Consider the following 9440-nt stretch of genomic DNA (forward strand, 5'->3'; position numbering starts at 1 on the left):
AGTTGTCTGCAAGCAAACAGTCCCACCATTTGTGTGCATCAACATGAAAGGAGGTTACGACAAAACAATGGAGTGGAATCCTTCCCCAGAAGTCATGCGGAATGATTCCATCAAGGAAATGGTCAGTTGCCAACAGCAGCAGTCTCTCTTTCCCACTACAGTATATACATCTCCAGGAAATGGGAATAGCCCACAAAAGTTCTGCACATGTTTCCATTAGCACCTGCACCACAGTCCCAAAGTCCATATACACCAATCACACTTTCCTGTTATTGAGTTCAAAATAGATGCAAATCCCTCTTTAGCTTTTGTTGCCTCCCCGGCAGGACAAAATTCAAAAGTTGTTTGTGTCTACGGCTCCCTAGAGATTTGTCAGCCCTTCCTTTCACTGCGCTTTGGGACCTCCTGCTTAGCACTTTAGCTTTTAACAGGCTACGCCTGACATTGGGAGACTCCCTGCTACATGGAAGCCTTTGCCACTCCATCCGCTTTTAATGCACGGCAGATTAAACTTCTTTGACAGGAAAATCATTTGGTTTCAGCAAGGCAGTGCACCCGGAAGGTGACAAAACAGCAGGTAAACAACAGTTGTTTTTGTTTATGGAGGACACCCTTTGCTCTGTTAATGTTTCTCCTTTCATTCTGTATATACTGGTTATGTTGGTAATATTTGAAAAATAAGGGATGCCAGGGAGTTGTGAGGGCTGTTCACATGTGATGCTGCACACAGGTACAAGGAGTTTGTATACATGTACAGATGTTTGTGTGAACAATTGTACACATGGTGAATTTAAAAGTAAATGCATGGATTAAACTCCTGAGAAATGCAGAGCATAGATTGGGTGTACAGTTAGTTGCCCATGTGTTGAATTTACCAATGATCAATCGTGTGCAGTGCTCCATTGCATCTATTAAATGGAAGGGAGATACTTGGGTGGTGGTGGGGAAAACCCTATTATTGGAATAGAAAGGATTATCATTTTCTGGCCTAAGCCTACTGTCACAGACAAAGCTTATCAGCGGGGTGGGGGTGGGGACAAAATTCAGTTCACATATAAAGCCCAATCTATCAAACTCTCATTTTCCAAAGCAATATGAGAACCGGAAGACAGACTTCCTTCAAAGTTCACCCTTACCTGCAATGCAGTTTTCCAAGCAAACAATGTTTACAAGAATGCATATATTAGGGGAAAGTGTGCATAGAATGCATATACTAGTGAAAATGCTTGCAAAAAATGAGTACATTAGTAAAATCTGCATACGAAAAGGTTCTAATTAGGAAAGGTTTGCAAAAAAAAGAAGATTCTGAAGAATTTTCATGAGGATTACAAATGAATAAATCCCAAAATTGATGCAGAATGTGAAGCACGACAAAATGAAAAACAAAAAACAAAAATGGTCAGATCCTTCTTTCCCTACTAGTCAGGCTGAACTGAACTGGGCTGCCTGAGAATTCCTTGTTCAAAATCAGGCATTCTCTGCTACCATTAACAGCATCTCTGTTCATAGCCGGTTCAGCTCCATATGTAAATCTCCATCTCAGCTGCTCTGACTTTGAGATGAATGTGGGGCATCTGCTTGTATATATCTGCTTGTCCATATTGGAGCACCCACAGAACTTTGGATCACATATATTCGCTTACCAAGGCTACTCAATAGATCCAGAAATGAGATGGATTGGGACCTCAACAATCCTAATTTCAATGCATCTAAAAAGAAATTATTCTGGCCACAACTATATCTCTGTTTACACACAGATAAGGGCTAAAGTGGTACAGGTTATGGGTCAAAAATTCCTTTTTTCATTGGAATTCATTCAACTGTTCGCCTCCCTCTTAAAAATGAGGGATGGGCAATTTGGATCAGGGCTACATGACAGGATAGGGAGTCTAAGCTTTTCCTCCTCCACCATTAAATCCCTGACTCAAATCACCCCCTGAAGTAGCTTTTATAAATCACAGAAGGAAGAAATGTACAGGCATAATTTTAGTTCCCCCACCCCCTAGGCAGTTAATAGGAGCATAGCAATAATGACAAGACGACACTCAGCTAGTTTAGCATTCTAGGAATTACTAGGAATGGGGTTGCAAATATCATGGAAAATATCACCACATCTTTATATGAAGCTATAGTGCAGGGGTGGCCAACTTCCAAGAGACTGTGATCTACTCACAGAGTTAAAAACTGGCACCCCTTTTGGGGGGTTCAGGTTGAGGTTGTTGAGCTTTTTTTTAGGAAGGAAAGCCATCCATGTTTTGGCGGGTTCGGGTTAAAGTTGAGTGTTTTTTTAGGAAGGAAAGCCCTGTTTTGGGGGCTTCGGGACAAAGATGTAGAGGTTTTTTAGGGGAGCCAAAGTTGCTGAGCTGCTTTGGGGAGAGCCAGTGATCTACCAGTGATCTACCACAGATGTCCAGTGATCTACCAGTAGATCACGATCTACCTGCTGGACATGCCTGCTATAGTGCATCTGCCTTCGAAATATACTTCTCACTATTTGGGGCACCCCATCTCAAAAAAATCTATGGCAGACCTAAAGAAGCTATAGAAAGGGGCAAGCAAAATGACTGGTCCATGTGCCCTGGGAATCCGGAACAATATGGCCTAGTACAACCTAAGCTAACAGCACTGATGAACTATGGGGACTAATGCAACAAACTCCAATGTGGTCATAGCATTACAGTCATCTAGACCTATCTCACATATGTATCTGTATGCGCATACTACATTTATTTTTATTTTTTATAATAATTTTTATTCATTTTATAATAAGAAAACATAAACAAACGAACAGACATATAAACAAACAAAACAGAAATACTACTTATAGAGACTTAACTTTTCTTGACATCATTGGGTGACTTCCCCCAGTCCCTCCCCCATCTGAATCAATGAAAATACATGATATACCTAAATCCTAATTCTATACTGAAAGCCTATTTCTACTTCCCTAAGGAATATAAATTTCTAAATATTACAGTGTTTTTTCAAATATAGTTTAAATTTCTTCCAATCTTCCTCCACCGTCTCCTCCTCTTGGTCGCGGATTCCCCCCAGTCAATTCGGCAAGTTCCATAAAGTCCATCATTTTCATCTGCCATTCATCTATAGTTGGTATTTCCTGTGTCTTCCAATTCTTGGCAAGCACATACTACATTTAATTAAGGCCATGCAGAAATCAGAATATACTGTGCATCTTTCCCATTGACCATTAGTGCAACAAACAATGCAGCTGCAGGTTCTTGCATTCCCTTGGATGAAAATTTAAAATCACCAATACAGTACTTGTTTTTTTGCAATACATTGCAGTACATTGACACACCTTTAGATGTCTCTCCATGTACATTCTTCTGTGCCAAACTGTCAGCTAAGCTTCAGTTCTGGAAGGGGTTGTTTTGCCTGCCTGCAGCTGTTTCCTTAAGTAAACAACCTTGTTACTCAGGTAGTGACAGAAATCAATAAGCCACAAGCAGTCCAGTCCACAGGCTTCTCTGCTACAGGATGACCAAGCAAAAAGGTGGCATACCCAAGGCAGAGGGAGCTGCCATTGTGCTATTCCTGACTCCGTTGGGGTAGTTTGAAAATTTTAGGAAGTTCATGGTGATGAAGTGCCCCCAGATGTGGAGAAAGGTTGGTTCACTACTTTCCCCCAATGGTAGCATTTGCCCTCAGTCAGTGCAATAAGGAGATTTACCATAAAAGAATTATAAGCAACGACTGTTCTGGTCAATCACTCTCCAAAAGGAAGGAAGTGTTCTTAATGGTTGAAATTTCTGGGAAAGCCTTAGGCTTATTTTATTTTATAATAAAATATAATATCACCCATCCTCTCATGTACTTAAAAATCTACATGTTAACTTGTGGGGTATGGAGTGTTAGGGGAGGGCGATACCTTTGGTGGGGGACATGTCTTGTTGCTTCTGGGGTAGTTTGTCCACCTTTGGTCCCTACCCTGAACTCAGTTCTCATCTGTGGCTCCTAGAAGCTGTCAGCATGCAACAGTGGCCAAACCCTGGAAACAGTGTTGACTGGCCGGCTAAACCAGGTGAGGGTAGCCGATGGCTCTCAAGCCCTCAGTGAATTAGGGACTTCTCCTGCATGCAAAGACAGGCTCCAGTGGATTGAACAGACAAGGCCAATGGTCAAGAAGGCCAATGGTCAAGAAGGCAGACAATAGCACAAGGGCTAAAGAGAGGGCCATTATGACTGAGTGCTCAAGTACCTGAGTGGATGTGTAATCATTCCCATCTTTGGACATGATATGCACAATTTTAAAAAATAAATAGGTTAGGGAAGGTGACGCTGAGCTGGACTGGGACTCTACATAGGGGAGTGGAACATTAACCTTTTGCTCCTGTCTTGTTGCTGATCAGAGTGACGCCCTGCTACAAACTTAATGCCTGCTTTTCACAATGGGAGCGTTATATGTATGATCACATCAATATTGTTTCTGTGCTCATCTGTATTGGTAAATCACCAAATAATAACTATCATAGCTATGGTCCAGAGCTTGAAAATTCATTTTTAAAGGGAACATGTTCTAGCTCAAGCTCAACACGTCCAAAAGGCACATTCATCCATTTACAGATTGAGCCAGTTAGCTTCACATTCAGTTCACAGTTCAGTGGGAGTTCATCCAAATGTCTCTCAGCAAATTTCTTTCAGCATTCAGACTGTTGCAAGCTGCTGTGCTGAAGTATAGAATATAGAATACAGCAGAATGCACATGTAGTAGATTGTAACAACAACAACAACAACAATAACGTGAATTGTTTATTGTCCCCCCAACAATTATAATATTTAAGCTTACAGGACCAACTTCAGAAACAAGATCAGGCAATTAAGAAATCTGAAATCCAAGGGGAATTTGAACGTAAGAGCATTTCAGAAGCATCCCTAGCTTTTTATTGCCCATGAGAAGATGTTTCCCTATTTCCCTATTTCATTTCATGCATCTTTATTTGGATGGTTGCCATTTCCAAAAATAACCAGATAATGTATTCAATAATATACAGATGGCCCTCTAAAGTTATTGAGAACAATACTGTCAGAGTGAAATGACATTTAATTGTAGAAAGCTACCGTTGCCTCTGTGAGCATTGATATTGCCAACCTCTTATCATGTCCATTCACCCGCCCTCCCTCCCTTAGTGCTACAGGTGCCGCCTGGCTAGCATGTTGGATGGAGCAGTGGAACCAGAGCTCAGTGGCTGAGTTTATCCTCCTGGGCCTTGCAGAGGGGGTGCAGGCAGAAACTGCACTTTTTGTTCTCTTCTTGGCCACTTACTTGGTGACCCTGGTGGGGAACTGCATGATGGTCGTGCTGATCGCAACTGAGCCTCGCCTGCACACCCCCATGTACTTCTTCCTTCTCCATTTGTCTCTGCTGGACCTGTGCTACTCTTCAGTCACTGTCCCACAGATGTTGGCCCACCTCCTCTCCAGGCAGAAGGCCATGCCCTTTGCCCGATGTGCCTTTCAGATGTACATCTTCCTGGTTTTCGGCATGGCAGAGTGTGTGCTGTTGGGCATCATGGCCTATGACCGCTACATGGCCATCTGCCACCCTTTGCACTACACCTCCATCATGAGCTGGCAATTCTGCAGCTGGACGGCAGGGGCTGCCTGGGCTAGCGGCTTCATCAACTCCCTGATAGTCAATGCCTTTGCTCTGCGTCTGCCTTACCGCGGGCAAAACCGTATCAACCAGTTCTTCTGTGAGGTGCCTGCGGTCATCAAGTTGGCATCTGCCGACTACACAGAAGCAGAGGTGGTTGTGTTTGTCTTTGGCTCCCTCCTGCTCCTCCTGCCCTTCGTCCTCATTGCCGCCTCTTATGCCCGCATCGGAGTGGCCATTTTGTGCATTCGTTCGGCTGAGGGCCGGCGCCGGGCTGCTTCAACCTGCGCCTCACATCTTGTGGTGGTGAGCCTTTTCTATGGCACAGCTCTCTTTGCTTACATGAGGCCCAGTTCTGTCAGCTCAGCCACAGGCCAGGATAAGGCAGTGTCTGTTTTCTACACTGTGGTAACACCCATGATGAATCCTCTCATCTACAGCCTTCGAAACAAGGAGGTGAAGGGTGCTTTGAAAAAATTGTTGAGTAGGAAAACATTCTCGTCCACGACATGACTCTCACTACAGGCTTCCATTTCCATGCCTCTCTTGCACTCTCACACACAAAATCTACTCTGAGTCAAAAGCCAAAGCCACTCTAGCAGTATCTTCTTATATAGCTTTAACATTTTATTGATAGGTTAGAGGAACTTGGGAAGTCTTCTTCAGAGCTTTTCTGCTTAGGCTTTTACTAAAAGTGGGCTTAAAGTACTTTTGCTCGAGGGACAGCCCTGTTCTGTGTATGTCTATGGAGACACTTGGCTGAAGTTTACTAGCTGCTCCCTGTCTCTCAGCACCAGACCCTACCAATACGGGCTTTCTGTGCAATACCTCTTGCAAAACATCTGGCCAGGAAGGTCATGAGGAAAGAAGGAAGAGAATGAATAGTCAGAAATAAAGGGGGAGCCTCTAGTGTAGGCTTCTACATTTTTTGCTTGACAGAATTGTGTCTGAATGGGTTATCATCTCCTGGGAAAGTGTGACCAAATGGCCAGCTTTGAAGAGGCAGAGGTGGGTTGGAATTACAGTGGTATCTCGGGTTACAGACGCTTCAGGTTACAGACTCCGCTAACCCAGAAATAGTACCTTGGGTTAAGAACTTTGCTTCAGGATGAGGACAGAAATCACATAGTGGCGGCGCGGTGGCAATGGGAGGCCCTCAGTGGTACCTCAGGTTAAGAACAGTTTCAGGTTAAGAACGGACCTCCAGAACAAATTAAGTTCTTATCCTGAGGTACCACTGTATCTTGACAACCATGTGGAGATATTCATCCTCTCACTAGTTCCAATGTTGGTAGAAGTGTACTCAACTATACAATGGCTGAAGGGGCCTCTCTCTCTTCCCTTTCTAGAGGCCAAGCTGGAAGTGAAGAGGCAGAAACCAGGTGACCACCATTTTTGGTTACCAAGCCAGCCAAAAACTATAGATCACTGCACTTGAAACAATTTAAGCAGTTCATTTCAAGTTGCAATATTCTTCTCTAGGGCAAGCAAGGATAAAACAAATATACAACCTCACTGCTTAGCACATCACACATCCCCTAAGTCTAAAAATGCACAAACTCTTTCAAAACCAACATGACATTAAAATGTGCTTGGAGATAAGCACGACATATTTTACCATGTTTGTGACAGAATTGGTGTTTTCAATGGGAAATAAGATTAAAATAATGTTATTGTTCTGCCATAACTGTGTGCCATTTTATAGGCTTTGATACATTATTCTTTTGCTGTTGACTTTTATGTCGTTTTCATGTTTCAAAGATGTGGGTTTTTAAAAAAATGAAAATAAATGATGCAGTTCTCACCATATGGATTGTACATCAGCTTTATACATTCCTCTGAAGAACCTGAAATGTGTGCAGCCTTAAATAAACTATTTGAAGTGCACCTTTGAGGTTTTCCATTCTCTTCACTCCTGGCAGGTGCATGGATGAAGAAAGCATCTGCAGGGATTGTCTGACCATGAAAGCCCTTCCGTTCCTCACACACATTTATCTTTGTTTTATATCACCCCTTCTGGCATCAAATTCAGGTGGAGCGTGCTGATAAAAGTGGAGCTGAATAGGGTTACTGAGGAACAAGAAGAAAGTATCTGCGTACTTGCTATATTTCTTTTAAAAACCCTATGGGGACAAAAAAAACCTAAACAAAAACACAGCCTAATGACTGAGTATACTCAGTAGCCACATAATATTATCATGGGGGGTGGGAGGGCAGAGAACAGCAGAAATCAGGAGAGTGGGGAGATAATGGAATGGAATATCAAGGAGAAGGGCAGGACTGATTGGCTAGCACCTTGGACAAGAGCACTCCTGGTTGGAGGTGAGGATACCATATAACACTTTGTTGCATGCCTCACATGTTTAGACTAATATCAGTCGCAATCTAGCACCTGGGGATCCACAGGAGGGCTGCCAGGGATAGACAGACAATAGCAAAACAACATCAAACCTTGGGTTACGTAAAAATATATTCAATAACCACACGAGACGTAACCAACTGCACTCTTGCAAAGTATACTATTCACTGTATCATATACAGTACTATATTTCAACAGAAAGGAGTCATAAAATTCAATGGAAAAAGCAGAAGAGCCAGTGGATCAATTCATACGCTAACCAGTTCATGGATCAGTCTAGACATTTGTACGTGTTTGTTCCACCTGTGCCAGTTTATAAAGTCCCAGCAATCCACATGACAAGTAGTTTCAGATCAACAGAATCCTATTCCAAAGACAAGGATTTTCGGAATATTAACCTTGTTTCACCGCCCTGGGCTTCATCAGTAGTACTCATAATAAAATAAATGCAGTGTTGTGATGTCACACATTTTTACAAACAGAGTAATATAAATACCATAAACAACCGCACATACCAAAAGTGATGTAACAAGATAGTAGATCTGCGTCATAGTAGTAGCTGCAATAAACATCAACTGTTACAATGTGGGATTATATGGACAAACACAATATTGATTTCAATTACAGGTGTTGGCAATCTACAGATACAAAATTTCTTTCTTAAAGTGCCCCTTGTAGCCCAGCAGAAAGTAAAACTAAATTAAACAATGCTTAGGTGTTATGCATGTAAAATTAATGCAAACTCATACACAACCATAATCAATTTTCAGATCCAAAGTAATAGCAATCCACAGATACATAATTTATTTCTTAAAGAGACCCATACACCCCACAGATGTAAACAAACTTAGTCCATGCTTAGATGTTTATGAGTGCCTACTCATAAAAAGCAACTATAATCAATTTCAGTATTCAGACCTGAGGGGTGTAAAGTATTAAGTAAGAAAATAAACCTAGTTTCTTTCTGCATGAGGATGTTTTTAGCTCGTTCTACAGGACCCAAAGAAAGGTTGACCTCTCTCTTAAGTGGGTTTTTTTTGGGGATGGCAGTTGTTATGACTGAGTTTTGTAAAAATGTGTGACATCACAACATTGCATTTATTTGCATGATTTTATGAACTGACGCAGGTGGAACAGACACATACAAATGTCTAGACCTGATCCATTAACTGATTAGAGTATGAACTGATCCACTGGATCTTCTGCTTCTTCCATTGAATTTTATGACTCATTTCTGTTGAAATATAGTATATGATACAGTGAATAGTATACTTTATTTCACAGGAATGCAGCCGGTTACGTCTCGTGTGGTTAAGGGATAGACAGACTGCATTTACACATCCCAGATGTGACTGAGTACAAGATACACAACAAATGCTACAGAGCTTTATGACATTTTGTAAATCAATAATTTTTTGTATGCTGTTGCCTGAAAAAAACCCCTGCAACCAGACCTAAAGCTTGCTC

At 42.0% G+C, this 9440-nt stretch overlaps 1 protein-coding gene across 1 annotated transcript; it reads left to right on the forward strand.

Annotated features, from left to right (window-relative positions):
* Positions 1-471: 471 nt before the first annotated feature.
* Positions 472-6253, forward strand: LOC118076415 (olfactory receptor 2D2-like). The gene is made up of 2 exons (XM_035099166.3): positions 472-577; positions 5149-6253. Exon 2 carries the CDS (start codon positions 5180-5182, stop codon positions 6125-6127), a length of 948 nt encoding a protein of 315 aa, XP_034955057.3. The 5' UTR covers positions 472-577; positions 5149-5179; the 3' UTR covers positions 6128-6253.
* Positions 6254-9440: the final 3187 nt, after the last annotated feature.

Source organism: Zootoca vivipara, chromosome 2, assembly GCF_965207765.1.
Source record: "Zootoca vivipara chromosome 2, rZooViv2.hap1.1, whole genome shotgun sequence".
NCBI lineage: Eukaryota > Metazoa > Chordata > Lepidosauria > Squamata > Lacertidae > Zootoca > Zootoca vivipara.

Bases quoted from the DNA above. Each gene is read 5' to 3' on its own strand.
- LOC118076415 (XM_035099166.3), top strand. From the start codon at position 5,180: ATGGAGCAGTGGAACCAGAGCTCAGTGGCTGAGTTTATCCTCCTGGGC.